This window comes from Trypanosoma grayi (assembly GCF_000691245.1).
Source record: "Trypanosoma grayi strain ANR4 Tgr_91_V1, whole genome shotgun sequence".
In the NCBI taxonomy this organism is placed as follows: domain Eukaryota; phylum Euglenozoa; class Kinetoplastea; order Trypanosomatida; family Trypanosomatidae; genus Trypanosoma; species Trypanosoma grayi.
In genome coordinates, this window is record NW_008825710.1 from 21,452 (window position 1) to 33,181 (window position 11,730).

Consider the following 11,730-nt stretch of genomic DNA (forward strand, 5'->3'; position numbering starts at 1 on the left):
AAAAAAAAAAAGCTGGCGACACATGCCAGGGCCTTGCTGTCCCCATTCAGAGGCTCAACACACACACAAACAGCAACAACAACAACAGACGACTAGAGACTGGAATCTCGTGCCGAGTCAATTTTGTTCAAGCAGCGCTGAACCCGCTGAAGGCGCCGCAGCAGACGTTCACGGTCGTGGCGGAGGAGCCAGTCCCACGCATCAGAAGCAACACGCTTATTTCCCCGCGGAGCTCTCCCCTCAATGCGCGCAGCATCAAATTCCTGCAGTGCAGTGGTGTACTTCACATCCGCGTCATCCTCCAGCCGCCATACCGTGCGTTCCGCTGATGATGAGGGAGAGGAGGGGCGCACGCGGAGAATCTCAAAGTATCGGAAAAACGTCCACCATAACCTACGAAGCCCTAACGTATGCGATGGACGTCGTGGGCCTTCCCCGATATAGAGTTCCCCGCGCGTAGGCCGCACCAACCGCCGCACATGCAGCTCCAGACGGCGCGCCACGCCAAATTCAGGACAGAAGGGGGCCGCATAATCAACCTTCGCTTTAATCATTTTTGGAAGACCTGTGAAGGCGTGAAACGTGGAGTACGGCGATCCCACCGTGGCGGCAATACCACCACTGCTGCTGTCGCCGCTGCTCGCATTACCCTCTTCTTCGAGCCGATACCGCTTCCCACCGAGTTGAAACCGGAATGGAATATTTTCCGTGAGGAACGTCGTCTGTGGACGCGTGCACTTGATCTGGCACCGGAGGTGCTCCAAGACGGACAACTTTCCGTAGTCCAGTGGGGCGCTCGGATGGAGGCGGCGCAGGACGCCGCGGAGGGTGCGCCGAGCCAAGTTGCGCACACCTGTCGGATTCATGGGAAGGAGCGACCGCGGCCATGAAAGCGGCGTGTGCCGTGTCCCTGAGGCGTTAAATGGCTCAATCGACGAGCACAGACACAGAACACCCTCTGCCCGAATCTTGTCATGCGCCAGCGATTCGTAATGCGCATCATTCCCGCTGCGCTCTTGGCAAACAGTCGGTGTGATGATCATGTCATCGGTAAAGTCTACGAAGCGCAGCGTGCATGGATCAACAAGAACACCCCCTGATAAAACGCCAAAGGTGTTGAAGAGAAGACAATCCCTTTCCACAGCCTCAACACCAACCTCCGTTGTGGTGTCGCTGCTGGGTGAGGATGCGTTGCCGAGCAAAAGGGTTGTTGTCGGAGGCGGGTCAAGCCCAACAAACACATCCGACGGCCGAAAAGAGCCGTCCGCAGACTCCGAGCAGCAGAGGATGTTGTTTATGAAGAAGAATCGGTGGAGAGGTCCCCCACCGTTGTTGTTGTTGCTGCCCCTGCTGCTACCGCCGCCGACCCCAACACTATTCTCTTCTTTTGGAATGGCTACCATCAAGCCTTTTTGCGCCACACCACAGGATACAGAAAACCCCTCTATTCCCTTCACCTTTAACGATAAAAAAGAGAATATACAGCAAGGTAAATAGGGGCTTGAGCGTCATCAAGAAGGATGAAAGATGCGTACGCCAGGAGACGAACAGTAGGAAAAGAGAGAGAGAGAGGGAAAACGATCAAACGTCTTGTGACAGTGATAGAGGGTTGGAGACATCCTTTCAAGAGCTCTGGCACACATTGTTGCGCCATTCCATGGTTTACATTTTGAGACCGTCAAGCAAAAATCCAAGTAGGATTAGGACAAGAAAAAAAGTCACGTGGAAACCGCAAAATGATTGACAGCGCCAAGCATCTAAAAACCAAACAATGGTACACACAAAAGGAAAGACGAACTCCACGCCGTAGAGTTGTCAAATAGAGTGCCCCACTTAGCGCGTAATGGGGTCTTGTGCTGTTTTCACCTTGGGTAAGTCAACTGAGAGAACCTTAGTGTTTGTGTTTGGGGACACCAAGAGGGGCCCAGGCCCAGACTGCCGCTCTTCGGGCGACTTCCACTTTGACATTTTAAAAGCTTCACTCGGCGAAGATGGCAGCGAGATCGCAGCCGATATGTGCAAGGACAATGAATTCTTCTGACCCAAGGATTGTTGAAGCACCTGCACTTTATTCGGCGGGGCGGTAGTTGCCCTGCCAATCTCCTCTTCGCCGTCTCTTGCGCTTTGGAAACCGAGGGGCGAAGCGGGGAACTGCGACTCGAGCCGCCGCTCCATCTCCAAGATGGCATCTGAAACATTATCATGGTAATATATGGGATTGTGTGCTGCCGCATATTGCTCCATGCTTATTCTTGCTGCTCCTTCCTTCTTTGAGGACGAGCGTCGCTCCACCTTCGCCTTCCATCCCGGAGGCAGGAGTGTGAAGGCGCACATCACTCCACTCTCGCTCGAGCGTCGTCTCTCGCCGCCTACCGACCCGCGTCGCAGGCGGTCAAGGCTAGACAGTGCAATCGTTTCTTCCGCGTCGAACTCGGACTTTCCAGCGCCAACTACAATAACCACAACATCCGGCCTCTGTGCGGTGAGCGAGGCAGCGAGGCTGCTGGAGTTTGTCGTGAGAGTTGTGTGGAACTTTACGCGCGACGCCACCGGCGAAGACGCAAAGGCGGCCTCCACCTTTTTGCCAAGCTGCGTACCCTCCAGCGTTGCCTTGCCGGCGCTGAAGACATGAATAAGGACGTGCTGGTACTTGTCGTGTGTGGTGGGAATCGTTGACTGACTCATGCGGCGATCCACAGACCTGGAAGCCCGTACGGCCGATATCGAGACACTCTTGTCGACAGAACCGCGACGCAAGCCTTTACCACCTGGTACCGTGAGGCTATCTGCAGTATTGACCGCAAGTGCGGAGGCCCGAAGCGCTTTGGAGGCCGCGCCAACCATTACCGTACCGCCCAGCGAGCTGAGACCATCCCCTGCACCGCCCTCCTGCTTCAGCGATTCCAGTATGGCACGCAGGGTCATCTCCACCTGGTTGCAACGCCCTCCAAGTTCGGCAACCGCAGTGTCCAGCTCCTGCAGCTCAAGCACTAACGCCTCAGCTGCTCGCTGCCGCTCCTTCTCGCGGTGCATTGGCAGCGTCCTGTGGTAGGACGGAGAGAATTGGTTGCGCACAGTGTTCTGCATGACCTTCATCTCACACCCTTGTTCCAGTTCTAGTGCGCCATCCCTCAGGGAGCTCGAGATGGCATTGCCTTGCAAGGCGCCTGAGGCTCCAGCCCGAACCCAAACCCCCACAAAGGCATTATCGAAGATGTCATTGTCGCGAATAACCGAATCAGACCCTTTGGCCACTAAAATTCCAACATCACCATCGTACAGTACATTCCTGGAGATGGTGGCAATAGATGTCACATTTCCCACTCTCTGAGGGCAAATCACATTCATGTTGTTTTTGCAATTAAAAACAATATTGCCCTCAATACGAGCTCCACCTGCAACTAAGATACCATCAACCTCGCATGAATGCACTCGGTTCTCTGACAACAACGCATCAAACGCCGTCCTCTCAATGGCAGGTATTAGGTCGTAATTTTTGTACTCTATTGGATTCTGAACCACTACACCTGTTGGACAGGAGCATATCTCGTTGTCAGTGAAAACACCACCATAAGTTACCACACCACAGTCCTTCGCCTTCATAATGCGATTGCCCGTGAAGAGTGTGTGACAGAACGGAGCTGCAATGACAGAGCGGGTTGAGTTCAGAATCCAGTTCTTTTCTAGTTGACCCCACGCACCGGGTTCTGTGACGACGCCAGTCTTGTAGCCGCGAATCGTATTTCCCACCAGCCGTATGCGTGTCGCCTTGTGCATGCGCACAGCAACATCAATAGCCCCAGAAAAGAGAAGTGTGTTGTTTTCAAAGAGTGCCATGCCGTCCTTCTTGCCATGAACGCATCCTGTGAACATATTCCCGCGAAAGGCAGCAAATCCCCCATCCAAGGCAACGACATCGCCAAGGTTCTCTGTGTCATTCACATTGTGCGCGAAGAAACAGCCCTCGATGGCCGGGCTCCCAACATCTGCCAAAGTGTCGCTCAGCACTGCGCGTGCAGCCACCTTACTGTTTGACACCACACCGCCGCGCACCCATACACCCGACACCACATTTTCCGTGAAGAAGCACGACGTGAGGCGGAAGCAGGAGGAACACGGCTGTACAGTGATGGGTGCGGCGCTGCGCACGACATCCAAACCAATGGCATTTTCCTTAAAAAGACACTGATCCACGAGACCATTGCCGTCCGCACTGAGGAGCACACCGGCGGGAAGATGACCTTTTCCATTGGGTGACGCGCTATTGTCTGGTACGAGCGTGGCCTCAAACTTCGGTACGCCTTGCAGACACAGCTGGCCGTCCTTCGGGTACGCGAAAACCACCTTTGTAGACGCCTCCTGCTCCCACTGCTTGTGCATTGCAAACACACAGTGCCGCACCAGTGGCTTTGTCTCGTCCCCTACAATCTCTAATCCTGCCCGGTAATTCTGCTCAAACACATTGCGCAGAAGCCTCGGCGCAGCACCGCCGCACACCAACAGCCCAATGTAGTTTCTAGAAAAGCGGTTCTCTTCAGCAACGACGGCGCCGCCTGCACCTTCTCCCGTACCAGCTCGGTTGGATATAATGACTGGGATGTAGTTTTCAGTGAAAACGTTTTTAGTCAGCCTCGCACTGACAGTACTTCCGTCGATGAAGAACGCCACAGAGCCGCACATATGATTGGAGAAATTATTCCCAGAGATAACCGGTGGTAACGCACCTCCTCCTTCCACAGTCACAGATATGGACCTGGGTGCAGAGAAGAGGTTTCCATAAATACGTGTCACCACACCCATTGCCTCCTGTTGCTTACGATCCTCTTCCGATATGTTGCCATCCGGCAACACAATTCGAACAGCAACATCGTTCATTTCAAAGACGTTTCCATTCCCGATACTTGCGGAGGCAAGATGCCCCTCAAGATGAACAGCCGTGCCAGCAATACTAACAAAGGCATTATGACGCAGGCAACAGGAATTACTCCCAAGAAGACCCACTAGATGAATACCCCTAGCACCATCGCGGAAACGATTGCTTTCTATTAGAAACATACCAGGTGGCGTAGTCATTATCAGTGAAGCAAACAAAGGAATTCGAATAAGTGCTTGAGAGGAACACATGGAGGCATTAGGATGGCGCAGCGTATCGAGCTGAAGCAACGTGCGCGTCTTATCGAGTGCAATGGCGACGTACCGGGATGTCACTTCCATCTGTGTGGAGGCATTGTTGTAGATTTCATTCCCCGAGAGTCTGGCATGACGCGTCATTTGTCCGAAGGGTACAAGTTCGAAGCGCGGTTTGGGCTGTTTCAACTCTCCCTTCAAGGTGATTTGGACGCAAACGTCGTCGTACTCCTTGGCTACATCTTCAAACGCAAGCCGGGAGGTCAACAAGCGGCCGCACATGGCCTCAACGACGTGCTGGCAAAGAACACCCATTTTGCAGTTCTCGAAGACATGATTTTCCTCAACAGTCACTGCGAATTCAGGCTCCCCTAGATCAGTGTTCGACAACATCAAAGAGGCGGCGCCGGCAACTTTGGTGGTGGGGGCGATGGTGGCTGTAGAAGTAGCAGTGACACTAGTGACGGCAGCAGGAGCCGCCGAATTGTGCGAGCTGTCACCTGCCCTCTCGTTTTCCTTCCTTGTCTTGGCAGCAGAGGACCCCCTGCGCAGCTTGCCTTCTCTGAGGGAAGTGACCAGGACCTTTGACCCTTTCCGGCGCGCTGCTGGCTTCCGCCCCGCGTTGCCCTTTGAGCCGCCTGTGCCCAGCTCTTGCGCGCGCGCTGACGTGCTGTCAGACGCGTTCCCATCGTTAAAGGCATGCGCCTTCGTGACGTGGTGCAAGTGCATGACAAGACCGTAACCGTTCTTCGTGATCCGATTTCCGCGGACGGCTCCCGGGCGTCGGAGGAGCAACGGTGCGTCTGCGAGCGCCGAATAGGCCTCCCCGTCCCGCGGCGTGCCAGGAGGTGTGTGTGGGTCGTGGCTGCCGTTGTGGCCGCGGCCTGAGGGCAGCGACGAGGGCGAAAGACGCTCCGTGTCGCCGCAGCGCGGGTTCACGGCGTTGGAAGAGAACAACAGACACCGCCCCGACTGATCCTGCGTGCTGCGCTCACGACCAGAGATGACTTCGCCGCCCGGGATGGTCGGGAACCCACCAGCGGGGTACACAGGGAAGTGTGTCACGTTTTGGTGGTGGTGCTCTATACCACGTGAGTAGAAGACGCCAATGTTTCGATTGCCCTCAACCAGGTTGCCAGTGACTTCCGTCATACTGCCCTGCACCATCCATGCACCAATGCCACCATCCGCGGCCCACCCCCGGTCGTAGTCTTCCAACAGAAGTCCGTTGGAGGACGCCCTGACTGCATCGTATTGAACGCCAGGAAACGTGGCGGCCGCGAGGGACAGGCCATTAGAAGAGGCGGCGACAACCTCACAGAGCAAGCATAACCCGTCTGCTACAATATTGGCGTAACATTCGTGCAGGTTCATCACATCCACGTAGGCGGTGTGTAAGAAGTCGTCAAACACAAATGAAGAGCTCTCGACCTGCGCCACCGGCTGCACAAATGGAAGCGTGTGAAACGAGCGCGGGTCATTCGGACTTCCATTGGGACGGCAAAAACTGTTGTTACGGCGAATAACACCGTAGGCAAAGACACCAATGGCCCCCTGCGCGGCATACAGCCCGGCAATGCCATTATCCGTAAGCTCGCAGCCACAACACATGGCTTTTGCATTCAACCGCAGAAGCATCCCAAAGAAGGCATTGCTGTGGATACGATTCCGAAGGAGAAAAGGGTGACAGCCACCACCAACCACAACACCAATGGAGCAATTAGTGATGATATTATCCACAAAACTCACTTGCCGTCGCATGCGCTCTTGGTGGTGATCATCAGCATTGAACATGGTGGAGGTTCCAAGCGCCTCTTGCAGGGAGTATCGGTGTGTCGAGCGGGAGAGGTGCACCCCACTTGTGCGGCGGTGTGGGTGCATGTGAGAGTGCGTTGCACGCTTCGACTTCGACGGACTGGTGCACGGTGTTGCGCCGTCCTGCCCCTCCGCGAACTCACCGGCATAGTATGTCTCATGACATACACCAATATGACGATTGTTGCGGATCGTATTCTGCCGGAACTGCGGGAACATGGCCACACCAGGGGCGTTTACAAGCCCTTCAACTTTTTGGTAGTGCTTCAGCGCATCGTTCGTATGGCGCCGCAGCGGGCAGCCACTTGGGACAGTAAGCACGAGCACACCATGTAGTGAGTTCTTCTCAATGACACATTGCTCAAACGTTGGCGCTGACGTCAGAAACCCACTTTTCACATAATCTTCCTCTTGGACGACGGAAGAAATGGGCTGGCACGTATACACCACGACACCCACCACACAGTTAGTCACAGTCGTCTGAGAAAACACGCCTCTGCCACCCACGTCGACGAAAACACCTCCTGCTTGGCACCTTTCTATCACGTTGCCACTCTTGAACAGCGGGTCAGCACGATCAAAGACGTAAACCCCAACACCGCTGCAATCCTGGATCTTGTTGTTCTCAAAACACCCACGACCACCGCTCTCAGCGTAAACACCGTCAAAGCAGTCACGAATCGTATTACCAAAAATAGAGTGAATCGTGGCGTTGTTTCTCACATAAACCCCTGACGGGGACTCATACACATCGTTGGAAGCGATAGTAATGCCATTAAATGCATGGTCAAGAATCGCAATATTTGAGTGTTTGTGGTGAAAAATGCGGTTGCTGCGAATAATAGCACTACCACCGCCGGCTGTTACCTGCGGCAACTTCCAGCCGCCTTGCCCAAGCTTCTTCCCAAGCTTTTCTTGGGCTCGTTTCGCGCTATACCCCACATCCGCCATGACACCGTACATCTCGTTGGACTCAATGTCATTATCCTCTAATACCCCACAGGCCCCGCTTTCCAATAACACACCACACGTAGCATTCGCACAAATCTTATTCTGACGCACTTCTGTCGGGTTTGACTTACTCCCTGTTTGGAACTCTACTCCTTTCTTGGCGGCGAGTGAGCGGCGTGGCTTCAACGGACCGATCTTTTCGCTTGCAGAGATTGGGGAGGGGGTGCCGCTGACGAGATTGATCTCTAAATCGAGCTCCGTGGTGCCCAGAGTGGAACCGAGCTGCACCCCCACGTCATTCTCATGAAACGTGTTGCCAATGACGCTCCCACTGCTTTCGGGTGCTACTAAGAGGCCGCTGAGAAAGCACTTGGATATCGTGTTGCCCTGTATGACGGGTTCGCCGTTCAACTGAATAATGATACCAGAACTGTGGCAGGTATGTATGTTGTTTTCCTTGAAGATGCCGCGACCGTGACTAGACACAATGATACCAATTGTTTCAGAGGTTATGGTGTTATTCACCATCGTTGGGTTTGCCTTTCCAATGACATACACCCCACACTGCTTGTTCTGGTATATAGAGTTACGCATGAAGTTCCCGCATGCTTCCCGACCACATATAACGCCAGCCCCGCTAAATGAAGATGAGATGGTGTTGCTTACGAATACAGGTTCAGTGAAGCGGTCTAACACAATGACATTCCCCACAGCATTTTCCGTGATGAGGTTGTGTTCTATTGTTCCGAATCCCTCTGCGAGAACTGCCACACCACCGGAGTGGCCCTGTTTTATAATATTGTTTCGCACAACCGGGGAGCCTCCCTCCTGCACGACAAAGTTGCAGCTACCACTTTGCGTAATCTCATTGGACACAAAGGTGCCAAGACCATTATTTCCCACCACTACACCATGACGTGAACAGTTGGTGATCTTGTTTGAGACGACGTAAGGATCGGCATCCAGTTCCACCACAATTCCCCGCTCGTTGCTTGCGATGGTATTGTCAATCACTGTTCCCCCACTGCATGACTCGAAGCGGAGACCCGCACCCGTACTGGCAAGAAAATTGTTGCAAGCAATAACTGGAGTGCAATACTCAGACACCAGCACTTGTGTAGCAAGGTTAGATACAAATTTGTTCATGACAAGCACAGGTCTGCTTCCAGATGAGACCGTCACTCCGGTGGAATGACACTGCTGGATGCAGTTGCCTGCCACTATGGTGGTGCTTCCACTTGATACATACACTCCACTCAGGGTATTCCCTATAATTAGATTCCCCATCACAATACCGCATGACAAGTTACGAAACTCAATGCCGTGCTCTGCGTTGTTTGAGATCTCGTTTCCCATAATAAGAGGATTAGCGAAGTTGTCAACAAAAATGCCTGCTCCCTTCGACTGGTCAAACTTACACCCCACAATCAAAGGGTGTGCGCCACTGCCCACCACGATGGCAGTCGCACCACAGTTCACAAAGTCGCAGTCCTCTACAAGCCCATAACCATCGTTTTCGAAACGAACCGCGCACAACCCACAGCTGGAGAAGCGTGTGTCTAGAATGTCAATGCCTCTGTTACCGCGGAGTTTCAGCATCTGAGCCGCCGCCTCCGCGGTGTTCGGTGATGGCACCGATATGTTGAGTGTCTCCCGCAGCGTCTCCCCCAAGAAATTTACCCCACTGCCGCCGTGACGTCCCTGCTGGGAGTCGCTACCGCTGAAGTGGGAAGGGTGACCAGCGCACACCAACCGCGCCAGTAACCGCAGTTCCTCTTTGAGTCGCTCGAGCGCCATGGTATGGCTATTCACGCGAACAGGGATGTTGCCCTCATGGTCGCGTACGGATATGGAGCGCTTATCACATGTCCTGCGTAGCCTCTCGAGCCAGCTAAACGCATTACCGCATGAGGGAAGGTTCTGAGAGAGAATGCTTCCCTGCTCACTCCCAATTGGTAGAACGGGCTTGCCTGCACAATGCACATCAATACCGATATGACACCGATCAATGAGGTTGCCCCCAGTGATGCGGAGATTTTGCTCCTTGGTGTCGGCGGAGTAGCTCTTCTCATCCACAATGGCAAGGATGCCACATTGCTTCTGATTGCATATGACATTTCCCTCCAAAACTGCGGACCCGGCAAACTCAAACGTAAAACCTATGAATCCCTCGAGAAGCTCATTAAAAGTGAACACAGGGCACGCACCACGTGATATCAGGACACAACTTGGTGATCCTGTGGCCGTGTCACCAATCCATTCGCGATCCTTCGGCTTGTAGTATTCGGACGTGACGTAAATATGACACTTTGTGACGGTTACTTTTCGACATGCAAGGTTTTCTACGGGAGTGGTCTCATCCATGAAGCTCTGCGAGGCCCGCACTGAAACGACGTTTCCCCCATTTGCAGGCTGACGTAGGGTGCTTTCCTGCAACATCACCACGCCCTTGGTGTCAATGTCTACGCAGGCGATATGGTGTGTATGGACAGTGCAGTGCTGTATATCCACGTTGCTGTTGTCGCTGATCTGAACCCCGTAGCCATTGTAACTCTCAGCAATGGTGCAGTGCTCCATGTGTGGTCTGGCGAAGCCCCCCACAATAACAGAGCTCAGCTTGCACCGAAAGAACACGGCCCTACCGTGCATCAAGGCCACAGCCGCCTCCGTTCTGCCCTTTCCCTTGGAAATGAATTCAACATGCTCAAAGTAGGCCTCCACATCCTGCGTGATGGTCACACACGTGCCGCGTGACACGATGCTGGGGTCCTCGCCCTCTGCCGCGACGATCTCCAGTGGGAAGGTGATGGAGAGCGTTTCGAAGTATTCCCCACCCACCAGCTCAATCCTGTCGTACGGCTTCGCAATAGAGATGGCACCTGCAATGGAACGCCGAGATGCTACCTTTGAGCGGCTATTGACAACAATAGTACGCACCTTCTTCTTCTGCCAGGCGCTAAGGCGCTCCTCCACCATGTGGCCGTCGACCAGCATCTCTTCCGTCTATACCTTATGAAGCGCAAAGGGTAGTGCTGGCGGATGGAGGAAGAGAGAGAATTGCTGCTGCTGTTGCTAAGAGAGAGAGAGAGAGAGAGAGTACGAGGCGCGGTGACACAGACGTCACTGCCGACAGTGACAGTGAGGCGCACACGTACACAACTGGAATGCCATATCATCCATCAAACAAACAAAAATAACACGTATGCTAAACCGGTTCGCACGCACCCACGGGACGCTGCTGGCAAAACACAACCCCCACCTTGCCTTTCCTATTCCGCCACCTTTTTGTCTTTTTGATTATCCCAGTTCGAAAGTAGTTTGTGACATGAAGAAATAAAATAAGTAGTTTTTATCCTCTCCTTCCAATGATGCGGCTCTTTGGCCAAAGTGAATTTCGAGGCCGTTTCTTTCCTTGTCGAGTGCAAGCACTCATTTCCCAAGCATTGCGCTGAGTTTGCCCTCACGGTCAAGTGCCTCCACGTCGCTGCAGCCGCCAACAAATTCCCCATTGATGAAGATGGCGGGGACAGTCTCGTGCTGGTACAACTTGCGGATCTCCTCTCGCAGCGCCTCGCCCTCACCCATCTTGTCCACGTAGTGGATCTTCAGATCCGTCGTCATGGGCTGCAGCAGCTTCTCTGCGCGGTTGCAGTAGGGGCATGTGACCCAGGAGAACATGACGACCTTGTTGGCGCCCCTCAGTGTGGCTAGGGAGACCATGATACTTTAGTCTTGCCGGTAAAACACAGAACTGAGGTCGAACCCCCGAAAGAGAACAGCAGCACACAAAGTATGAATACGAGTAAGGGGCAGTGCAGAAACGAAAAAAAAAAAAAA

The 11,730-nt window shown here is 53.6% G+C and overlaps 3 protein-coding genes across 3 annotated transcripts; all 3 read right to left on the reverse strand.

The window, feature by feature from the left end:
• Positions 1 to 92: 92 nt before the first annotated feature.
• DQ04_00911070 (hypothetical protein) lies at positions 93 to 1,403 on the reverse strand (the record flags this gene model as incomplete). Its single annotated transcript, XM_009309904.1, has 1 exon — positions 93 to 1,403. The coding sequence occupies one exon, from the start codon at positions 1,401 to 1,403 to the stop codon at positions 93 to 95; it is 1,311 nt and encodes a 436-aa protein (XP_009308179.1).
• Positions 1,404 to 1,833: 430 nt separating this feature from the next.
• DQ04_00911080 (hypothetical protein) lies at positions 1,834 to 10,887 on the reverse strand (the record flags this gene model as incomplete). Its single annotated transcript, XM_009309905.1, has 1 exon — positions 1,834 to 10,887. One exon carries the CDS (start codon positions 10,885 to 10,887, stop codon positions 1,834 to 1,836), a length of 9,054 nt encoding a protein of 3,017 aa, XP_009308180.1.
• Positions 10,888 to 11,322: 435 nt separating this feature from the next.
• DQ04_00911090 (glutaredoxin) lies at positions 11,323 to 11,613 on the reverse strand (the record flags this gene model as incomplete). The annotated part of the gene is made up of 1 exon (XM_009309906.1): positions 11,323 to 11,613. One exon carries the CDS (start codon positions 11,611 to 11,613, stop codon positions 11,323 to 11,325), a length of 291 nt encoding a protein of 96 aa, XP_009308181.1.
• Positions 11,614 to 11,730: the final 117 nt, after the last annotated feature.